Source organism: Conger conger, chromosome 18 (genome assembly GCF_963514075.1).
Source record: "Conger conger chromosome 18, fConCon1.1, whole genome shotgun sequence".
Classification (NCBI taxonomy): domain Eukaryota; kingdom Metazoa; phylum Chordata; class Actinopteri; order Anguilliformes; family Congridae; genus Conger; species Conger conger.
The window spans coordinates 24,311,971-24,335,893 of record NC_083777.1 but is presented as its reverse complement, the minus strand read 5'-3'; the positions used below and the strand labels follow the sequence as shown (position 1 = coordinate 24,335,893).

The following is a 23,923-nucleotide window of genomic DNA, read 5'->3' as shown; positions in this document are numbered from 1 at the left end:
GAGAAATAAAGACGACGTGGATGCGGACAGGTCTTCCGGAACATTCCCACTCCCTCCCGCGGACCGCCAGGAGGGAACCTGGGAGCCCGGTCGCTCGGGTTCATCCCAGGAGGAGTGCAGCGGAGAGAACAAACGCGGTGAGACAGCTCTGATCTCGGAGAGCTCCCGGACCACGCTAGCCACGGGTCCTCCCACCGAGCCCTCGCCTCTCAGGGGAAAGGGCTCCCGAACACGGTAGATGTGCGGTCGTCACGACCGGAAAGCCGCGGTCGTGAGAGCCCTGCACGTTTGACTGTGTTTGGACCCCCCCCCCCCCCCCCCCCCCCCACAAACAACGGGTTAACCCCCCCCCCCCCGGGCCCCTGAGAACGAAATGCTCCACTCCCAGTGCCCCAGGCCCCGAGGCCCACCAGAGCACAGCTGTCACACCACGTCCGCTCTCGTTACGGTCTGTTTACGGAGGACAGCCCCCGTGTTTGGCGTGCGCTGACAGGTCACCGCTGCAGGGCAGTGAGCCGTTGACATGCCGCATGTCGCAGTCGCTGGAGAGGACCGGCTGATTTTAAAAAACGTCAGCTTCGCCCGACACCTAATTAAGGCAAAACGTTTTTCCCGAGCGAGCCCATTTAAGGGACTGTAACGCCACTGCAGAAAGTCCCCTCAGCGTCTCCCCCTCTCTCTCTGCAGATAAAATCCCTTGAATTGTGACAGCATGATTTGAGAGCGGCAAAATTGCTTTGGCTGTTTTAACTACGTGGGAGTTGGTGAGTGCAATAACGAATGTGAACAAATGATCTGAGATGCAACTGATAGCTATGAACGTACATGCCCCCCTGAGACTGATGACCAAGTGTGGTCAAACACCACACTGCCACCTGCAGGACAGAGGTGTTACAACACCAAGCAACCGCACTGACAACATTTTACACACTGTAAATGGCTTTGCTCAAAACTGACACACAGTAGTGGGGCTTCACAGCCTGGTGGAAAGTGTGTGTGTGTCTGTGTGTGTGTGTGTGTGTGTGTGTGTGTGTGTGTGTGTGTGTGTGAGTGTGTCTCTGTGAGTGTCTCTGTGAGTGTGAGTATGTGTGTGTGTGTGTGTGTGTGTGTATGAGTGAGTGTGTGCCTGTGTGTGTGTGTGCGTGTGCGTGTGTGTGTGTGTGTGTGTGTGGGTGTGTGTGTGAATATACCTGAAAAAACAGTATGTATCAATATAAATTAAGTGAGGGGGAGAACAATGTATTAATTCATAAATGACCAATAAACGTTTAACTCGAACTTGAAGGAGAGAGAAATTGGAGAGATCAACGAACGGTGGAGGCTACACGGGGAGATACAGATTCAAATATACAGTATACACACAAAAAAACGTCACATATCCGATCAATATCAGCTTCTGTCAAAGGAGGAAGGGCAACATGACTTCTTGGCCCTCCGCTGTCAAAGAATATTAACTTGGACACAAACAGCGGAATCAGCCCAGCAGATGTGCACACATGCCTGGCAGGGCAGGGCAGACCATGGAGCAAATATCCGGCAATAAAACACTGCACTGCTGTAATGGAAAAGGGCTAAATTTATCCCTCTGTCTATCCCCCCAGTGGAGAGCGTGCGGCCTCTCGAGCGTGAAGGTGCGCACACTGGCTGCACAGCGAGGGGGGGGCGGCGTGTGGGGGTGTGTGGGAAAGGTGGGTTGAGCTGGGTGGAGTGGGGTGGGGATGGGGGGCGTGGGGTGGAGGGTTAGGAGAGGACTGCCCATGCTCTGTGGTGAGGAAGCACTACTCAAACAATCAATAGAGGAGGAAAGCCCACACTCACCCACTCACACAGGTGTAGAGACAGACTCATGCACACAGACACAAACAAACACACACGCAGACATAGACAGACACACAAACATGGACACAGACACGAACACACACAGGTGTAGAGACAGACTGATGCACACAGACACAAACAAACACACGCGCAGACATAGACAGACACACACAAACACGGACACAGACACGAACACACACAGGTGTAGAGACAGACTGATGCACACAGACACAAACAAACACACACGCAGACATAGACAGACACACACAAACACGGACACAGACACGAACACACACAGGTGTAGAGACAGTCTCATACACACAGACACAAACACACGCACGCACGCACGCACACAAACATGGATACAGACACGAACACACACAGGTGCAGAGACAGTCTCATGCACACCACACAGACACAAACAAACACAAACACACACACACACACACACACACACACACACACAAACATGGACACAGACACGAACACACACAGGTGTAGAGACAGTCTCATGCACACAGACACAAACAAACACACACTTAGCAAAATGCTATAAATGCTGCAAAGGCTAAAGCACTGCTGGATAATTTGTGCATCTGTTCAAAGGAGAATGCGTGTGTTATCGGTGAGGATAAAGTGGTACAAACTGCAGAAATGTGGGAACACTCTGAGGGCAGGCTGCAGCAACCTGAACTTCTCCTGGAGTGTGTGGGGCTGTCACAGAAACAATGAGCGTCAGAATTATACAATAAAAACATGAGCCCAAAGAGGCTGGGCTGCTGCCACAAACACCACTCTGATGGTAAGGTCAGAGGTCATACAGGCCTCGCCCTCCCATCTGACAATGGGCAGTTTGCTTTGAGATATAAAACAGAGACACACACACAAACGAGATGTAACACACACACACACACACACACGGGGGATGTAAAACACACACACACACACGGGATGCAAGACACACACACGCACACACACGGGATGTAAAACACAAACACACACACACATGGGATGTAAAACACACACACGGAATGTAAAACACACACACGGGATGTAAGACGGACACACACACAAACACAAACGGGATGTAAAACACACACACACACACACACACACACACACACACGAACGGGATGCAAAACACACAGAGATGTGGGAACCATGCAGCTGGGCCATAGGCTGGAGGAAACTTCTAGAAGCAAGAACTGAAGCCCCAGGCCACTGCAGAAAACGTCTGTTTACATTACGATTATTGCAAACCATGGATATCTGCTCAGGGAAGGAAATTACGTTTTTTAAATCGAGAGAAAGTCGTGAGGTCAGTTTCACAACAATGGCTGTCACCCACATTGATGTTTTAGGAATGTTTGGCAAACCCAGGACAATGGCTTCGCTTCCCCATAAATAATCCAAGGTGCCTTTACAAAAAAACACAACTGACCAATGTTGATGTTGGTAATTATCTTTAAGAAAACATGGCTGAAATCCTTAAGGCAGCCGAGGTGGCCAGCTCCACATTCCCAACTGTAACCCTCGCCAATCCCGCAGGTTACCAAGACAGAAACTGCCTAACGGATGTAAAGACCTGGGGTCTTTTTGTTCACGCTCATTACCCTCCACAGAGGGATTTTCACTCTAATCATAAGTACTGTACAATACTTGGAGACACTCACAGAAGCGAAGAACATAATTAGGCAATATTATCCAGTAAGTAATAATTACATGCTCTATGAGTCTTAAAAAAGAAGGGAGACCTAATCTTCAATGGTGATTGTGACAAGAACATAATTATGCAATATGATATCATCCACCAATTAATAATTATACACCGTTTCACACGCTCACAGTCCTAAATGGGAAGGGAGGCCTACTCTGCAATGGGGTCGTTGGCCATAGTGAAACTAGACAAAAACAGGAACTCACTCCGGAAAACCGGGGGGTACAAAACCCCTCTCAGGCTGTGCATTGGCTGGTTGGTTGGGAGTAGCGGTCGGCATTAGCATGCGGGTCACAGGTCTAGTGGAGGAGGTACTGAGTAGCGGTGAGCATTAGTGTGCGGGTCACAGGTCTAGTGGAGGAGGTACTGAGTAGTGGTGAGCATTAGCGTGCGGGTCACAAGTCTAGTGGAGGAGGTACTGAGTAGCGGTCAGCATTAGCGTGCGGGTCACAGGTCTAGTGGAGGAGGTACTGAGTAGCGGTCAGCATTAGCGAGCGGGTCACAGGTCTAGTGGAGGAGGTACTGAGTAGCGGTCAGCATTAGCGTGCGGGTCACAGGTCTAGTGGAGGAGGTACTGAGTAGCGGTCAGCATTAGCGTGCGGGTCACAGGTCTAGTGGAGGACACACTGAGTAGCGGTGAGCATTAGCGTGCGGGTCACAGGTCTAGTGGAGGACACACTGAGTAGCGGTCAGCATTAGCGTGCGGGTCACAGGTCTAGTGGAGGAGGTACTGAGTAGCGGTCAGCATTAGCGAGCGGGTCACAGGTCTAGTGGAGGAGGTACTGAGTAGCGGTCAGCATTAGCGTGCGGGTCACAGGTCTAGTGGAGGACACACTGAGTAGCGGTCAGCATTAGCGTGCGGGTCACAGGTCTAGTGGAGGACACACAGAGTAGCGGTCAGCATTAGCGAGCGTGTCACAGGTCTAGTGGAGGAGGTACTGAGTAGCGGTCAGCATTAGCGTGCGGGTCACAGGTCTAGTGGAGGAGGTACTGAGTAGCGGTCAGCATTAGCGAGCGGGTCACAGGTCTAGTGGAGGAGGTACTGAGTAGCGGTCAGCATTAGCGTGCGGGTCACAGGTCTAGTGGAGGAGGTACTGAGTAGCGGTCAGCATTAGCGTGCGGGTCACAGGTCTAGTGGAGGAGGTACTGAGTAGCGGTTAGCATTAGCGTGCGGGTCACAGGTCTAGTGGAGGAGGTACTGAGTAGCGGTCAGCATTAGCGTGCGGGTCACAGGTCTAGTGGAGGAGGTACTGAGTAGCGGTCAGCATTAGCGTGCGGGTCACAGGTCTAGTGGAGGAGGTACTGAGTAGCGGTCAGCATTAGCGTGCAGGTCACAGATCTAGTGGAGGAGGTACTGAGTAGCGGTCAGCATTAGCGTGCGGGTCACAGGTCTAGTGGAGGAGGTACTGAGTAGCGGTGAGCAGTAGCGTGCGGGTCACAGGTCTAGTGGAGGAGGTACTGAGTAGCGGTCAGCATTACCATGCGGGTCACAGGTCTAGTGGAGGAGGCACTGAGTAGCGGTGAGCATTAGCGTGCGGGTCACAGGTCTAGTGGAGGAGGTACTGAGTAGCGGTCAGCATTAGCGTGCGGGTCACAGGTCTAGTGGAGGAGGTACTGAGTAGCGGTCAGCATTAGCGTGCGGGTCACAGGTCTAGTGGAGGAGGCACTGAGTAGCGGTCAGCATTAGCGTGCGGGTCACAGGTCTAGTGGAGGAGGTACTGAGTAGCGGTCAGCATTAGCGTGCGGGTCACAGGTCTAGTGGAGGAGGCACTGAGTAGCGGTCAGCATTAGCGAACGGGTCACAGGTCTAGTGGAGGAGGAACCGAGGGCAGGGAGGTTATCGGCCTACCTGAGCCAGGCGGAAGGCAGCTTTGAGAGGGGAGCGAGCGGCTAGCTGGCCCTGAACAGGGACGGTGCGCACGGGGAGATCAGAGGAGGAAGAGACGCTGACCTTTACAGAGACGATACGGGCTCTAATCCGCCTTGTGGAGTCCTAGCGGGACGTAGACTGAAAGACCCCGATAAATACCCCCCCAAATGCCAGCAGGGCCTCGTTTACCCCGCGGCCGGGTATGAATATTCATACGGGCGCCGCACTCCCAGCCACACAACGGTCTGAGTGGCACATCTCAAAACACCCTGGAAAGGCTCAAAGCCGTTCATTCACTGACTTTCTGTCCTCCGCACAACAGAGTTAACCCCTCCACACAGAGTCATTGGAAAATACACACTGGATTATGGGCGGTTCATTGAGACACTGCCAGGACAGACTGCAGATGAGTCTGCATGCTACTGGCACAATATCATTAAGTGTAAGCATGTAAAAAAAAAAAAAAAGAATTACAAATATTCAGCTCTTTTCTTTTTTTATAGAACTGTTTTTTTTTTTTTTTTTAAACCATTCCCGGATGTATCTATTTAGTATCTCAATTTCTTTTTTTTCTTTTTTTTTCAAAAGGTTTCTTTTTTTCCCCCATAAGAAAAGTACAAAAAACATGTATATCAGTCGGATGTCAATCAGAAGGTAAATGGTTAATGGCTGGCATTTATATAGCGCCTTTATCCAAAGCGCTGTACAATTGATGCTTCTCATTCACCCGTTCATACACACACTCACACACTACCGGCGATTGGCTGCCATGCAAGGCACCGACCAGCTCGTCAGGAGCATTTAGGGGTTAAGTGTCTTACTCAGGGACACTGAACACAGCGGGGGATCGAATCGTTGGGCTTTGTATGAGACACTTGTCAATGTTGAGGAAATATTCCCATCATTAATATTGGAAGGCATATCAAAGGCATGTGTGCTGATAAAATGACAGACAGTGTTAAAAAAGCAGTATAATTGCTTCAGAAAATGGACACTCCACAGTAATGATAACGTTCTGGTTTCCTAGAAGCCGCCATTATCTTGATTCTCTGCACATGACTGACTACTGTGCAGCTGAATATTCACTCATGTATTTAAAATCTGGGTGTTAAAAGTGGTCAGGGCCCAAAGAAAAAGGGCAAGTAGTTGAGGTGAGAGCACATAATCCTAGTTCAAATAATGACAAATACTAACTACTAACTACAGAGGCGCCAACCAAACAGCTTTACGAAAAATTTCCAGAGCAATGAGACCACAAACTTGAGAAAGAAAACACTGCATTGAGTACCCTGCTTTTAGTCTATTTGTTCATTTGACAGCGTCAGTGCACATTAATAACATCTCCGTCGATGTGTCGCGTTAGCCAGAGAGGCTCATTTTCATCTTTAGACCCTGGGCTTCCTGTCTTTGGACTATGCAAGTAAACTGGAGAACCCAAAAGAAAACCCATGCAAACACGGGGAAGTCATACAAATTACACGCTGGGAGGATCCTAGCTGGCCATACCCAAACCCGGAGCCTGGGGAAATGTCCATCCCACTGCCCCCTACTGGGCAAGACAGGTATAACAAGTCATTCTGAGGGTGGAAAGAGACCCAAAAAACCCTGGAACGAGATTTAATTACTGCGGACAGAAATTACGTCTTGATCCAATCTCAAATACTTGGAGCCAGTCAAACGACATTTCCTCATGTTGAGAAACACTGGGATTTTGCATCGGGGAAAATGTGCATGGAGACGGCAGTTAGGCCTGACATTTCCGTCCAAAGCAGCCATCAGTCACCAGCTCTTCGCAGACCTCTTGTGAAATGTTAACACTTCCAAATTGCAGCAGTTTGAAAAGGGTCACGTTTCCACCCTGGTATTTCCATCTTTCTTTAAATGCCAAACGGCAAATTGGGTGACATCTCAGAGAGAAACATTCCAGTAGATAAATGAAATCATTTTGTCAGAGAGCCGTGCTTTCTAATAATACACGAACAAGCTCATAATCATCACAGCAAATGAAAATATTATCATGAGGAAACGTTACTTAATGAAAAACATGGATGTCACCGCAAAGCAATGACATCATTGTGCGATAAACTACTACGCAATGCACACGTGGACAGGAGTGCATTTGTAGGAAGCCTAAAATGGCTTATGTATTGGCTTCTTACAGTTTTAAAGCAATATTTTAGCAATAAAGCAGTTTTAGGCTTATTAACACTGAGCACAATTTCCGTAATGCAGCAAGCGATAGAACTGTGCTGACCCCCACCCCAAACCAAGACAAGAACACTACAACCCAAAACCACTGAGGCCATGTTCTGGTCTTTCAGGCAATGACAGCGTTCTTCAGAAACACAGTATTACATTACATTACATTAATGTAATTTGGCAGGCGTTCTTAACCAGAGCGACGTACAGTTGATTAGACTAAGCAGGAAACAATCCTCCCCTGGAGCGATGCAGGGTTAAGGGCCTTGCTCAAGGACCCACGGCTGTGCGGATCTCATTGTGGCTACACCAGGGTTCAAACCACCGACCTCTCGTGTCCCAGTCATGTACCTTAACCACTACGCTACAGGCCGCCCCCACAGTACTATGGGGCCTGTTTGGGTGTGTGGACGGGCCCCGGCGGTCTGGTGGGGGAACGTAAACCGCCCACTGTGGCTACCAGTCCCGTCGGGTGATGTGGGGACGGCTCAAGTGTCACCCTGAGAAGGGAGGGTTTAATTTGGCCAGGATGAGAGAGAGAGCCTGCCCACTGGTTTCCCCTGCTGGTGGAACAGGCACACGCGGGTCTGTCTGTCGAGCCACATGTGAAATGCCTAACTCACGTCTGCATGAGCAGGACTTGAGAGTGAAGACTGAAGCAATGAGTACTGATATTAACAATTGGGAATTTAAAAAAGATACGCCATCGGCATGCCGGTCCAAGAGGCCCGGTACCACTGAGCACTTATGTCCAGATTCACCTACTCACTGACTGAAACCCACGGGACCTCAGCTTTGAGAACAACTTTTCAAGCATGACAGTCACTGAAATGAACAAACAGTGTGTGCGTGTGTGTGTTTGTGCAGTTAAATAAAAGAAGGTAAGGGACAAAAATAAAAACGCGTATATATGAGAATGAGCATTCTTTTTAGGTCGGTTTCTCAAAGCTATGGACAATCTGCGCTGGGTTGTCAGTAGATGGAGTCTGGGGTCGGAGAGCAGAGAGGTGCGTTGTGGGAAGGGTTACCGTCTTGATGGAGCTCCTGGTCTTCTCCTTCCACTCCTGACTGCTGAGCTCCAGGGTGCAGTGGACGTAGGTCTCCCTCTCATACGAGCCCAGGATGAAGAGCCTGTTGGCGGACACACACACACACACACACACACACACACACACACACACACACACACACAGGGACAGGTATTACAATGGCTGCACAATTACTGCGACATCACACAGCACAGTGCCCTCCAATAACTGTGTTATGTGAAAGAAGGCTGCTCATTTGAATGTCTATTTTTACACTGGATTATCTGCCCAAATAGCCGTCAACAACACATAGCAGGACATGAAAACGTACACGGATCAATATTTCAGCTTCAGTAAAACATACCTGTAACCACAAAAACACTTCACAGGGTCTGCAGGTTTGTTCCCTCCGGACCAAGAAGAAAAACCAGTGCAGTGATGGGGATACAGTGCCATCTCACCTCACCAAACATGACTGGGTGCTGCCCAGTTTACCTACTATGAAACCCCAGGTTTTCACTGCAAGTGAGATCAGTGTCTCCAGAGATCCCAAACCTGTTCCTGGAGGGTTTCCATTTCAACCCTAATCTAGGCACACCTGATTCTCCTAATTAGCTCAGTGAGATCTCTAGCTGTTGAATGGGGTGTGCTTCGTTAGGACTAGAGTGAAAACCTACAGGATGGTCCATCAGAAGTAATAGGGTTGGGAAGCACTGCAACAAAGGTTAAGAAGTCAATTATCATTAGCAGAACTGCAATTACCATAAAAGGGCCCTTACAATGTTACGGCAAAGATTACCAGTAGAACCAAATACCCAGAGCAGATTGCGCTCTGCTCGATAGTTTCAAATTTCAATTCAGTGCACATCCTGACAGCACTAAGGCCCTGACCAGGTTTACATTGATGAGAGATTAGTCTGCCCCAATTTCATTGGACGTGCTTCGGAAATAAATCAATGACCAGTTATTTCCTCTGACGAATCACAATCTTGGGTTGTGCGGTTCTAAATTGAGGCAGCAATTCAAGCCAACGTAACCCCTGACCTGTAAGGCAATGGTGGCTAAAACCTTCATTTAAAGGTTTAACTCAAATCAATCTCAAAATGCGACTTCTTTTTCCAGACGCTCTACAGATAGCATCAGGGTCAAGACTAACTGAATGTACAGTTCAGCATTTTTGGTCTGTATGTATCCAGCAATCGTCCTGATCTGCACTCTTGCAGATGTAAGTAGTGCATGTGCCCCCAGCCTTCATTCAAATCTGAGTTTCAAATAGTGCATTTGCATCTGTCAATGATCCTGATCTGCATGATGTAGAAACTGTAAAGTAGGATTAATGATGTCACGGTTGTTAGTTCAGGAAAAACCTGATGATGGTAAAACATGGTAAAACACACCGGTAATATTTCCGAACTTATTCTAACATTATATAATATCACATTGGCATCAGGTGATTGCACTACCAATGGCACCGACATAGCCGGCAAAAGTCTATTCAAACAAAATAGGCCTAACTGTAGACAGAGTTGCTAATAGGCTACCTTTTTCTCCCTCTAAGTCGCTGATTTAAGGCTTGTTTTAAGAAAACTGGTCACTCGTTTAGAAATGTAACAAGCAATACTTATGGTTACTATGTAGGATACGGTTCAAGAACACTCGCATGCTTAGAAATGTTAGTATCATTTTAGATATTCAACTCCCCAGCCCTGGTCTGCAATTGCAAAACCATATCCCCTTGAACCTGTTTTTGGTGGTACGGTTCCTTATTTGTCTCGCAAAAGCTGACAATAGGCTACCACTTGTCAAACTCAACTCGTCAAACACTTGAAGTGTTTGCTAAATTTACATACTTTTTCCCCCCCGTCTAATGCTAGCTGTTCTCGTGTAACATTTTTATGACTGACTGACTTTGCCTTTTAGATTTGGTTGTTGTCGTGAGGAGCACCTGCGGGGCCCTTCTCTTGTTTGGTCCCTACACACGTCGCTGAGATCGGCTGGGCTCGCCCGGTCAAAAACAGCCTCATTGAACAGATCCAGGATTGTGTAATTCACAAAGAACCAAAAGCTTTTTCAAAAGAATCTAATTTCACATCAACATTTAGAGAAAGATGATAACGAATGTCGATTGGGAGGGCACAGAAGTGGAGAAATTATGCGTAAGAGAACTGAATTTCAAGTTTATTGCCAATTGTGACATCCCCGTATGAAATCGGTTTGCTATTTACTGAGGCCTAGGACTGGCATTCACGATGAAGCTCCACAGAAATTTAGGTTGAAAACCAACATAGGGATCGGGCAGTCCTGCTTCTCAGCCAGAAGAACACACAAAAAACGACTTAAATTAACAGCGATAACATAATCCTTTACCACACGGCAAAAATGCTAACAGTCACCTGTGGCTTTTGACTGGAATGTTGCTGCCCTCTGGTGTAGGAACGGAGAAGTGCAGTTAAACTGATATACACCGATACACTGCTCCTGTGTTTAGTAGCAGGTAAAAGCCAAAGCCTAGAGCTGCCTATAAGTGATAATAAAAGACTTTATTATTTGAAAAGAAAATGTAGTGCATCATAACTTCATGGAAAATGAGGCATAATAAACATGGCAAAAAGACTATTAGCATTATACCGGAATCATCATTTCTTTTACGACAAAGGCTTGTCTGCAGGAGTCCGTTAATGTAAAAGCACTTCTCAGCAATTCATGAGTCAATTTCTGAAATCATGAGCCCTTTCTTTCACAACAGCGGTGGTAACTGGAGCATTTACTTGAACTGGAATGGTTTGCAGAGGAGCACATGAACAAGACTTTCTCCAAAATATAATGCTTTGAAGGATTCTGCTTCTCCTGATCAGGGAACCATCATCGAGGAGACTTGCACTCAGACACACTCCCACATACAATTTCCTGTTGATACGCTTTGGTCCTGTTATATGCAGCAATGCATATTTATGAATGTTTCTGCCAGTCTTGGGTTTGCAAGTGGCCCTTTTCCCTTTACTGCTTCTTCCCCCTTCAGGCACTCGATCAGGCCAGACAGCTGGCCGAAAGCAGACAGCAGGGGGCCATAGCAGGGTAGACATGCAGTGGTTTCCTATGGGAGGATGTTTGTGCGTGAGGAACTATTGGCGGTGACACAGAGGCACACAGGGCAGTGTGAGACCACTCACAGTACGATCACAGCACTGCCAGCACAGACGTGCATCACAGGAGACAAGACCAAATCACCTTTCCCGTACCAACAAGACGTCACTGGGGAAAACATTTCTAATTTTCAGAGTTTCCATTATTATTTCAGAGCTTCATAAAAACATAAAAGTCATATTTACGGAAAAATTCAAACATGATACAGTCCCCACCAAATGTATTGGAACAGCAAGTGCTCACCTAAAAATTGGGTGGTCAGATACAAAAGGCGGTATGTTCTATATGTGTCGGGGGCGACATGGCTCAGGCAGTAAGAGCAGTCATCTCATTGGCTCAGGCAGTAAGAGCAGTCGTCTGGCAGTTGGAGGGCTGCCGGTTCGATCCCCCGCCCGGGCTGTGTCGAAGTGTCCCTGAGCAAGACACCTAACCCCCAAATGCTCCTGACGAGCTGGTCGGGGCCTTGCATGGCAGCCAATCGGCGTCGGTGTGCGAGTGTGTGTATGAATGGGTGAATGGAGAAGCATCAATTGTACAGCGCTTTGGATAAAGGCGCTATATAAATGCCTGCCATTTACCATTTACCATTCTAAGTTGTTTAACAAATAAAGATAAAAAATACCAGGAAATAAAAGCTGGAATTCAGATGTCATCTCATGTACATCTTTTGACCTCAAACTCAATCGTATTCAGTGTATAGCAAACACAAAGGAATTGACCATGCTGTTCCAATACCTTTGGAGGGGACTGCATTTCCAAAAAGTTACATGGTTAAAAAAAAAAAAAAAACAAGATCACACAAAGTATTAAGAAAACAGCTGCGAGCTAATAAACTGATTTTCTTCACACTGATTACAGCTCATTGATAATCTCATTGTGATTTTATTTTGGAGTCCGGACGTGGGAGTAAATTAGTCATTGGAAAAAGGACGGTGCTTACACAGTGTCCTTTTCGGTTTTGCTGAATCATCTTTCAATCTGTGAACGCTAAAATAAACGTTATCAGAATATGAAACTAACTTAAACGATCAACAAAGTTAATAGGCTATAATGGGTACATTTGATGTGCACGTTGAGTAAAACTGCAGGTCTGGAACTGCAGTCATCCGTGCCTGCAGCTGGATGCATCTCATCAGGGTAAATATACGAGCAATGTCTCCCCCTCCTGGACATACTTCATTTAAGAAAATGAATTGATTTACATTCCTGGGATAAACATATGCCCCATAAAACTGAAATTGGGAACAAGGACAATACAGTTATGACAATGACAATAAATACATTACAGGCAAATCGCTGTGACATGACCATTTGGAGTAAAATAGAAATACATCTCTAAAAATGAATTATTAAAATGAAGTCTAATTTACTGTAATATCTGATTATTCAAAAGAAAGTGTGCAGAGCATGCAGGATGTTTCACGGCTTGGTCCAGTTCAGTAATTAAAACCACACAAAAAAAGTTTGTCTATGCAAAGCCAAGAGGTGTTTTAAGCTCTCCAGGTGACCTTTACAGATTCCATCTTTTATTTAAGCGACTTAGCAACGGTGTCCACCAGGGTAAGTCAACCCTGTCACCAAAGGCCTAGAACGCAGTGGGGTTTTTCTTTTTTTTCTTTTTTTTAGCTTAAAGGTGCCAGGCCGGTTGGCTCAAAACAACAGACTGAATGAGTAGGTTAACTCTGGCTTGATTGTCCTCCAGTCTACAGACAGTCTGCAGCAGTGTTTCCCAACTCCAGTCCTCGGGACCCACATGCCAGAAGGTTTTTGTTGTAACCAGTAACTCACACGCCTGATTTAATGATTGAACCAATCAAACCACAAAAATGCCCTTGATTAGTTAAATCAGGCGTGTGAGCTACTGGTTACAACAAAAACCTTCTGGCAAGTGGGTCCCGAGGACTGGAGTTGGGAAACACTGGTCTACAGACAGTCTACAGACAGTCTACAGACAGTCTACAGACAGTGGTCCTCCAGCACGAGGGGCCGAGGACATGCCTCCTGGGAAAAAGAAGTGATGCGGTTCCCTCACTCACAGGAGAACCGTAATCATAATTTACAGAATTACGCAACTGGGGGAAGTGAAAGCACTGTACGTGTGAATCAGGAGCCCTTATCAAAGCAAAAAAAAAAAAAACACTATTAGTCACTTTCACTTTAAAACTGACATCATTATTTTATACTTTCGCCGCCACCAAACGACAATGATTAGCAAAATGATTACACAAATATCCCATGACATCATATCCTATATAAAATAGTGTGAAAATGACGTACTACAGGCAATATTCATAGAAGAGAGAACTGTAGAAGGTTGCAGAAACTGAAGATGGGGTGCTGCCTCCTTGTGTTCAGAACCCAGGCGGGTGCAAGAGCGAGGTACGTTTGAGCCGGGTAGCTCCGCCTATTCACCGTCCGTTCCACAGGGACACCCTGACTATGCCTCTTAGTTTCTGCTGTGGTGAATTACCAAATGGCAGTGGGGTTACAGTGCGGCACAAATGCAATTCATTTCATAAGCAGCCGGCTTATGAAATGACCCCCCGGCCCCAGCCCCGCCCCCGGCCCCCTGGTCCACGGTGGTGTAGGATGCAGTGACCTTGGAGCGTGTCACTGCAGTGCGTCCTGTATTGAGCACGGACGCTGAGGCCCGCGGGTCAGGCAGAGCGTGGAGGAGGGAGTGGTCAGACCGGCGCTCTCGTGAGGGGTAAGGTCGCTGCATAATTAACGAGGCGGCCTTTCTGAACGTTCCTGGGTACCGCACACACCCCTCCCCCTGCGTGCTCGCCCCAGGGGCACAGAAGGCTGCCCTCGCACCTGGGCCTCACCCAGGCAGACACGGCCTGCAGCTGGGGCTCTTTAAAATTTCATCCAGTGGTAGTGGTGGGGGGGGGTATAGACAGACACACTGGAAAAGTGATACAGCTCTCCAAACAAAGGAACCCCCCCCCCCCCCCCCCCCCTCCCAGTCTCTCCCTGCCACCGTCACAAAGAGATCAGGTTGCATCTAAATTAGCTGGAGAAACTAGGCCTTTTGTCTGGTTTCCCTGCGGTCGGTCTGAAGAGGAGTTGGTTTACTGAAAGGCGGATTCTGGATGAGACGGTGCAACAGGCACTGCCTGATCACGACACTGCAAACCCAGCCTCCCTCGCCTGGCCTTCAAGACAAGCTCAACGAGATGAATCATTACTCTGAATTTCCCCGTTCAGGATTTCGAACCCTGGCTCAGAATTGTGAAAAAAATTTAATTAAAAAATTTACTTGTCAAAGGGTTACTGCAAATATCAGCATCTATCTAGCTGTTCCAAAAAATACTGCCATGGTAGAGCCCCTCTTAAGTAGTAATTAAACAGAACCCTACTTTTAACACAGAAAAGGGTGCCAATGAAAAGTATTAACACATACGTATATGGCGAATAATATATGCATGATTGTGTCTATCAAATATGATTTATTTATTTAGGTGTGTCTATGAAATGATATATTTAATGCAGTTCTACGTGCAAATACACCTAAGCATACACATAAATTCAATTGTGTAAACTTTGCGTAAGATCTGATACGGAAGGAAACTTGAGCCAGACGTTGGGAAATGAATTTTCATCAGTTGATATGTCAGCTGAATAAATACCCTGGAGGTATGAAGGAGGAGCGGGGCGGAAGGCCAGGAGGAGTGGCGGCTCCTCCTCACGTCCTCCTGCAGAGCGCACTCTGGCGCAGTGGGGATACGTGTAGGGGGAGAAGGATCAATACGCTTCCTGCTCCCATTAGCCTGTGATACGGCGGGGGCGCCTGAAGACATTCATTATTACAGTATTACAGCTTTCAGCGTAATGGGAGGATATTACCACACTGCACGGTCAAGTTCCTCCTCCGCCGTGTCTCTCTGCAAAACCCCAACCACTTAGGAACGCCCCAAGCAGCCGCCTGGTTTATACACCCCCCCACCCCCAGATCTGTGGTCTGGTCCGCAGGGCCACGGATTGCACCCCCGCCATCATCAGATCTGTGGTCCAGTCCGGAGTGCCACGGATTGTACCACCCCCTCACTCCTACTACACCGCTGTGACGATACCATGGAAACCAGTGGGTGAATTGGGCAGGGCGTGGCTCTGTGAGGTAATGTTCATCTACTGTGAAGTGCTGCAAATAAACTTTGACAGCATTTTGGTCAAAGTCCTGGTCAATACATAAAAACACGTCTCTATGACCTTTACTAATGTTGATATGGCAAGTCAAAGTCATGGAGTCACACTAATTTCCCCAAACTTTGTTAGCCCATATCTCTCTTAAAAATCATCCGAGAGAAAAGTAATTTTGGTTCCAGGGGCTTCTTACAAGACCGAGGCATGCCAAATCTCATTGAAATCTGTGATTATGTAGTCCATCGGTATGTTGAATTGAACTGGACTTGCCCTATTCGGTTGAACTATATTACAGTCCATTCCGTTTGTTTAAGGGCCTGGTTTCTCGTATAAAAGTTCTGGCATTCAGCAACAGGAGACTGTCAGGCGGGGGAGATTGCGGACAGATTTCAGATAAGGCTCTGGCAGCCTCGGGTCCACAGAGATAACGGTCCGTTACTTTGAAAAGACGTCTTTTTCTCCCGCGTTCACAGGAGACCGGCTGATGCATCCGAACCGGGAGGGGAGCTACGCTAAATCACCAGCGTTAGTATGAAATCAGAATGACTCGTTCAGTTTAAACAGGGCTTCCCAGGATTAATCATCACTACATCATGCAAACAAAAGCCAATGATTCAGCATCTAAATCTGTACTACTGGCCCCAGGCCACAGGATGAACTGAAACACATATCTTGATCTCGGTGTGTGTGTAGTGTTTACAGGGACATAAGAAAAGACAGGGAGCGGTAAAGGAAGAAAACAGAGTCATTTCAGGCTCTAACAGCTCCAGGCAAACACCTTAGCACTGCCATTTCATTCACCTCACCTTACCTCCTTCACAAGATACAGGCTGTTATAACTGTCACTGGCCTTGAGTTTAAAACTCAGGGGAGGGTACCGACGCACTCAGACTCAATAGCTCAGGGGCTCCACTTTCACACAACCGAATAAAGTTTTATAACAGCGGGAGGGCTCATGGTCAAGGCTACCTCGGGTAAATTTCAGTCTCCACATCTAAAGCACAAAGGGCCGGAACGTGCGGCCATGTCATTTCCACGGAAACGGAGATCCCACCTGCTACATTCAACCAGCGTGACCCTCAGCCGGCCCTCCACCAATCGCGTGTCCTGGATGGAGAGGTCCAGGTCGCAGGAGGTGGCCACCGGAGGCTGCACTTGGAAGGGGAAGAAGGGTTTGTATCTGCAGAAAAGGGGAAAAGACAAAGACGACACGGTTAATGTCACAACATGGGGCACAACATTACAGCAACAGCAATCCCAACAGTACCAAGTAACAACAATCACAAAAGTACAATAACAACAATCCCAACAGTACCCAGTAACAACAATTCCAACAGTATCCAGTAACAACAATCACAACAGTACAGTAACAACAATCACAACAGTATCCAGTAACAACAATCACAACAGTATCCAGTAACAACAATCACAACAGTACAGTAACAACAATCACAACAGTACCGAGTAACAACAATCCCAATGGTACAGTAACAAAACTCACACAGCACAATAACAACAATCACAACATTACCCAGTAACAATAAATCACAACTATATGTATAATGCTTAGAAAAAGGCCAGGAATAAAGCAAACGCACTGTAAATTTCAACAAATAAATCAGTATGGCCAATGCAGGGCCTGTTTGGTGAGATATATGTGAGCTCACATATTTTACTCATCTCTGGGGACGCAAGAACAAAAAACATATAAAATAGACTTAAAACCAGAAAGCTAAATAAATCACAGTGAAAATGAGGCAGGCTCGCCAGCTGAGATACGCAGAGAAAGTGACTCAATCCACTGACTCAGTCAAACACCGAGCAGGAGCCCGCGGTTTGAGGAAGTGCAGACAGTTTCAGATGAAAGTTCAAACATGACACAGCACACTGACAGGCCGGCATGTGGCTGCATAAAAAAGGGGATCTGAAAGAGGTGAGGAAGGAACCCCTGGAGAACACTGTATATTTTATCAGAAGATCTGTTCCCACGGCACTGCTGTCTGACAGACATTCAGCCATCCCTCATCTACAGGCTGCCAGAATATAATATGATATCAAACACGGCACAGAAAAAAAAAAAAAACGCTAAATCAATGGAAATCGGTATGGGGCGTGACGCGACCCTGGTTCCCATAATGCCGTGCGACTGGATGGGTGTGTCCCTGGAGCGCTAGCCGGGGGCTCTGCCAGGAAACACCCCTGCCCCGTGGGGCCCTGATTGTTTGCCCTCCCGGCCCATTTCCTGCCCCCGGGGCACAACGCAGTGACCTCGCCCAGCTCTGCATGAGCAGACTCACCACTGTGGTCAGACAAAACCTGGGATAAAAAACAGGGTGAAATACTGTTCAGATATTGTGTTCAAACGTATAGGGAACAATTAACAGAGCAACACCATCAGGGATGGACGGACACTTTCCGGCTTCTGCCTGCTAAGCCAAGAAGTATAACAAGCGCAACCACCATCTCTGGGCCAAACTGGCCAAACTGAGAACTTCCCAGGAACCGCTCATGCCAATCACCGGAAAGGGCAACAACACCAGAGCCTGAAAAAGCGCCAGCCAGCTCTCAAACAAGATTCAGCGTCACTTATCCATCGCTGTGGGCCACAGCAGAACTCGCTGGAACAGGAGGAGGAGGAGCAGGAAGACGATTAATACAGTGGTTCAGGAAATAGCCATTAGGGTTAGCGATGCTGGCGAAGGTAACAGTGGCATAAGTAATGGACAAGACAGTAATGGCAGGGCCCTATTCCCACAGCAAAGAAGTGTCTGGCCAGACTCCTAGTGGGCTGCAATTAGCAGCCGATAAATACATTTGAAAAAACCAGGTGTGCTGGCAATTCAAAGAACTTGAGCGGGCCAAGTGTCAGGACAGAGCTAACTGCCGGGTGGAAGGCATCCCTCAGGCACCGCCTTACAGTAAATCCCGACAAAGTAGATTACAGATGTTTCTAAACATAGCTGCCCATCTCAGCTCCCACCAACACTTTCACACAAACCCTTAAAAAAATGAAAATATTGCCATTTATGAAGTATATGTGGCCTATAGTTTACATTAATTACATTAATTGTCAAGCAAACCCACTGCAACTGGTCAGAATATAAAGGCAGAAGCACAAATGATTCTTTTTCAGTTATTACGATATTCAGAAACGCATTGCCCTGAATTATATTTGTATTATATTTTCCAGATTCATACAAGTCCACATATTCACGACACATATATAATCCATCCCGTTCCCATAAGGGAAGCGAGACACTGTCGTTCATCTGGGCCCAGAAAAGGCTTCATAAAGGTTCTGAAGGAATAACATGGCCTTCCATTTGCATCATACTGCATTAGTGTTCAGAGGCAGCCTTCTTAGAACCATATTCTCTGTTTTCAGAAACAATGCAAAAAATTCAGCTGAATGCAAATCACATCCTTAGAAAGACCAGCCTCTCGAAACAGGAAATATTAGAAACGGGTGTGTCTCAAAAGGAAGCAGTTATGGTTACGCATTTGAACAGGGCAGCCCGTAGGCAACAGAAACCAGCAATTTCACAGTTCTACAGCTGAAAGATTTTTTTATTTCAAAGCAATGAAAGTTGAAAAACAGCACTAAATGTAATTATAGAGCAGGGGATGAAAATCCAGATAATCCAGATTCTGCTGATGGATTAAGCACTTCTTTGGACATATTTGTAATAAATATAAATGCTTCCTTAAGCCCCTTTCCGTTAAAGTGGGAAAAACAATCATCCCCAAACGCATCACAGCTATATTGGTTACCCAATTTCAAAAATATAAATACCATCTAAAGTTATATTTTAGTAGACTTTTCCCAGAATGTTCTGGAAGCGGCCCAAGCCCACGTTCCTCTCTGGCGTCACATGTAGGACACAGCAGCCCATGTGCTGTGTGACAGTTTGCTCTGGTTTCATCAGGCTCTGGTCATGTGAAACCTGAAAGAGTGTCTGTGGTTGTTTGAGAAAATAAACATCTCCGTCTCTAACCAGAGTAACAGAACCCTGCAGCCTAGGCCAGAGGTGAAATTCTAACATAATGCAGTATTAAGAGCATGAGTACCCCTTCAACATTCAAATGGTGTAATTAAAAGTAACTAAGAGCTGATTATAATTACAATTGTTATTGGGGCTACAATTGTTATAATAAGGCATACAGTCTAAACAATTCTTGGCCTGACACTTTAGAGCCGCAACCATTTCATTAAATGATTTGGCATTTGGCAGACACACTTATCTATAACAACTTACATTTTTACATTCATACAAAATACAGTTACACTGCTGGATATCTCACTGACGCGATTCACGTCAAGGCCACAACATTTGAGTTACAAGCCCTGTTCCACAAACATTATGCTACACTGCCACCTTTCATGAGTCAATTATAGTAGTGGAACATGGTTGAATTTGAACTGGCTGGTCCGGGGTGGGCTTCAGATAATCAGTGCTCCGTGGGTCACTGACGCATTAGCTCTGTCCAAGGCCACACGTGCCCAGAGGCTGCTGGCTGCAATCTATGAGAGCTATACCTCTCACCCAATCAGCAAAAGCTCTCCTTTACTACTGTGTTTGATCTGTGGGGTGCAAATTAGTCGCTACCTCTCCAGCAGTACCATTTCCTACCTGTAGGGGAAGGGAAAACAGTGGCTCACACGTCAGCTTTGGATTCATGTGCCACAGCGGTGAGTCAGGCAAAAATCTTCTTCTCCAATTGTTCACCAAAAAATTATAATAATAATAGCTAGAGGTGTGGTAGAAGACCTGGCCCAAGAATTAGGTCAGATTAGTGTGCGAATCCCGGGTATAATGTCAATTCTAGTTTTAGCGCTGACTTCCTGGAGACATAAACAAATATGATTCATCACAGTTCATGGCCCACTTACGCAAAGCGCAGACAGCCTGACAGCGGATGACTCAAGAGAGGTCCTGACTTTAAACATGGCATCATATTTTATTCTCTTCACTCACTAATGCAACAGAACTTCTAGATTTAGGTTTTTCAAAAGCAATTGTCACAAAGGTTCTATTAGATTCCTTTCAGAACCAACAAGATCATTTATTTCTAACTGATAGTGCTTTCTTTATTACAAAGATGTAGGAAGACTTATGATGCCATCTCTAAATATAGCAAAAGATTAAAAGATTCTGCTGCAAAGAAAAAATTGAACTAAAATAAGTGGGGTTTTTTTTGGTGGTTTATTTTGGTTTTTTACACTTTGAAGAAACCCTTTTCTCACTTAAGATGTATTCACGGAAAATCTAAACACGCACTGAGCCTCAATTTGAAGATCAAACCTAATCTAACCACCCAGACAGGCTCATCCTGAACAAAAGGTTCTTGTGGGTCAAACAGAACACAGCCTCGCCCCACTGCCTCTCTCTCTCTCTCTCTCTCTCTCTCTCTCTCTCTTTTGTTACTGTAAACAGGAGCCTTGACAGTCCCAGGAATGTGGAGTATGGAGGAATGCGAAGAGCAGGGCACAAAGCAGCCTCTCCACCAGCCCTGCTCACGTGGGCCGCCCGCAGGAAGTGACCTCACTGGCTGAACCCGCCACACCACTTCCTTAGTGACAGCAACACAGGGACACAACTTCTCGATCTGGGACGTAATCAAGATATTTTCCATCTTTAAACTAGAATACAATAGCGGATATCCATTTATCCTTTCAAGAAGTATCGGTAAACTATTCTTGTTTTTCAAGATGACCTTTGGTGGGGCAAGAGGGGGGGGGAAGGAGGGTCAAGAAGGGAACCGTCTTTTACCGTCTTTAAGTATGGAGAAACATAGACAGGGGCATTCCAGGGGTCTGACCTCAAAAGGAGGAAGTGAAGTGGGTCAGGGGAGAGAAAGTACCAGCGATTGAGTCACGCTCACTGCGGCCTTTACGTGCGAGAGGCCGGGGGGGGGGGGGGTGGTGGCCTGAGGCGCGAGGTATGGATGATGGTTCTCCGCTACAAAGCAAAGTTAATTGGAAAACATGCCTGCGTTTTGTCTTTGGCAGCGAAGCTCGCGGGGGATGAAGGCTATCGCTTACAGCGCGTGTGGCCGGCTTTGACGAGCGGCGGTCATTAAAAATGCATCCCGCTGGCCCTCTCCCCGGCCAACTCGCCACTTAATTAGCTATCAGGTAGCGCTCGCACAGCCTGCGCTGCCCGCAGCGGCCACATATCAATCACAAATATGACATGGCGCGTCCACGGTAATTAACAGATATTGGCAGTCGCCAAAGACCATCGTCGGTCTACTATCGCCTGTTCGTTTATTGAATGGAAGAACATTTTAAAGGACAGCGCATATATATGCAAGCGCCAAAGGGCCAGCTTCTGGCACAATACCCCCCAAAACTGCGCTTTAGTCTCTTTAAACGCGACGATCTATAATGCAACTGCGTAAGCTAAAAATTTTAAATTCCTATAATCATCCAAATGACAATCGGATCCTCCACCTGCTCAGAAAGCACAACTGTTACAGAGTTTGTTCACATCCAACAAGAACCATATTTGGCAAGGTAATTATTATTATTTTCATAATTTATTTCTGATTTTTCCCTTTTTCGCCCAATTTGGTAGCCAATCGTACCCCATGTAATCCAATTAGAGTTAGTCTTAGATACAGCGCCCACACCCCATCCCTCAGCGGCCCGAAGGAGAGCAATTCTTCAAGCCGTCTCGTCTCATGCTCGAGAGCGTGATTCCAAAGTGCCCGAGGTGCTTTATTGTGTGGCGATCTATTAACCCTGCCAAGTCCCTCCCTCTGGAGCAGCGAGCCAATTATGCCACTCCACGTGAGCCGGCCAAACTTGCCTTTTGGCAGTGTGCAACTGCAGCGAACAGCAACCGCAAATCTGCTGCATCTTAGCCTGTTGGGCCACTGCGGGTCGGTAAGGTCATTTAAAAAACAACTTCTTTTTTTTTTTTTTTACAGTTTAGAAGAACCCCAATTATATTCAAGCCTGGGTAAACATGGATATAATTGGTTAACTGCCACAAAGTTGAGGAAAATCCCAGCATTTTCAACAGTCCTAAAAATAAACAAAGAGAAAATGCGATTATTGAGCATCATGTGACGGCGCAGCTATTTATAACTCTCCCAGGAGTGGTCAGGAAATTTTGTTTTTTAAAGGACTCATTTCCTCTGGGCCGTTCCGTCCTGTGCCAGCAGCCATGTTGGTGCTAAATCTGTGAAGTCACGCTCAAATTGGAAACCTCCGCAACAAAGCCGCGGATTAGAAGGCATGAAAGACCTTCAGAAGATATGAAACAAGACGGCCACAGTGCTCCCAGCGATTGTGTTGTGTACCCAACACGCCAGAGAATTAAAAGCGTGAGACTTAACAAAACTGTGACGCATTGATCCACTGCCTTTACACAGAGCCCTTTCAGACTCCCTTTCAGTTTTCCTGCTAATGCATTTTAATTAACGTTTCATTAAAAACCGGAATCTTCACACATTGCTCTTATTAGTCATTCGTATTTTTTGGCATAGTGTCAACAACATTTCTTGATTTTGTATCTGTATACTAACAACTCTTTCAAACTGACTTTTTGAAAGAAGGACTACGCAAGGCCTATTGTTTCTTATGGCCTAAAACATTTCCCCCCTCCATTTTGTACTGGACTGGGGTCCATAAGCCACATTGAAATGCCACTCCCATGGCAAATATTTCCCTCATTCTGACTTTGGCAGACTCCTTATACGCCCTTGAGCCGATTACTGGGGCTCCACTAACTGTGCTGGCTAAGCGTTCCTCGTTAGCATGGAAACCCAACCTGCTAATCACAAACCGTTTTGAAGTTTAGCTTTTATTCATACTGTAAAAAATACCCTTACATATAAGATTTATAAAATAAATCTTACAACATCAATATGTACAGGATTCCCCACCAATTAATATTCTAGATGCCAGATAAACTACATAATATTTTAGGTTTTAGTACTTCAATGCTTTCTCTGTACCTTATTCCATGGAGAAATATACAGTATTATATTTCT

At 46.4% G+C, this 23,923-nt stretch overlaps 1 protein-coding gene across 1 annotated transcript in view; it reads right to left on the bottom strand.

The window, feature by feature from the left end:
* The window catches only part of pdzd8 (PDZ domain containing 8), a 60,231-nt gene that overhangs the window by 20,689 nt on the left and 15,619 nt on the right, over window positions 1-23,923 (bottom strand). Inside the window, exons 2-3 of the mRNA XM_061228432.1 lie at window positions 16,977-17,102; window positions 8,633-8,735 (exon numbers count right to left, since the gene is read on the bottom strand). Of these exons, the coding sequence (XP_061084416.1) occupies window positions 8,633-8,735; window positions 16,977-17,102 (229 nt within the window). The remainder of the gene's footprint in view (window positions 1-8,632; window positions 8,736-16,976; window positions 17,103-23,923) is intronic.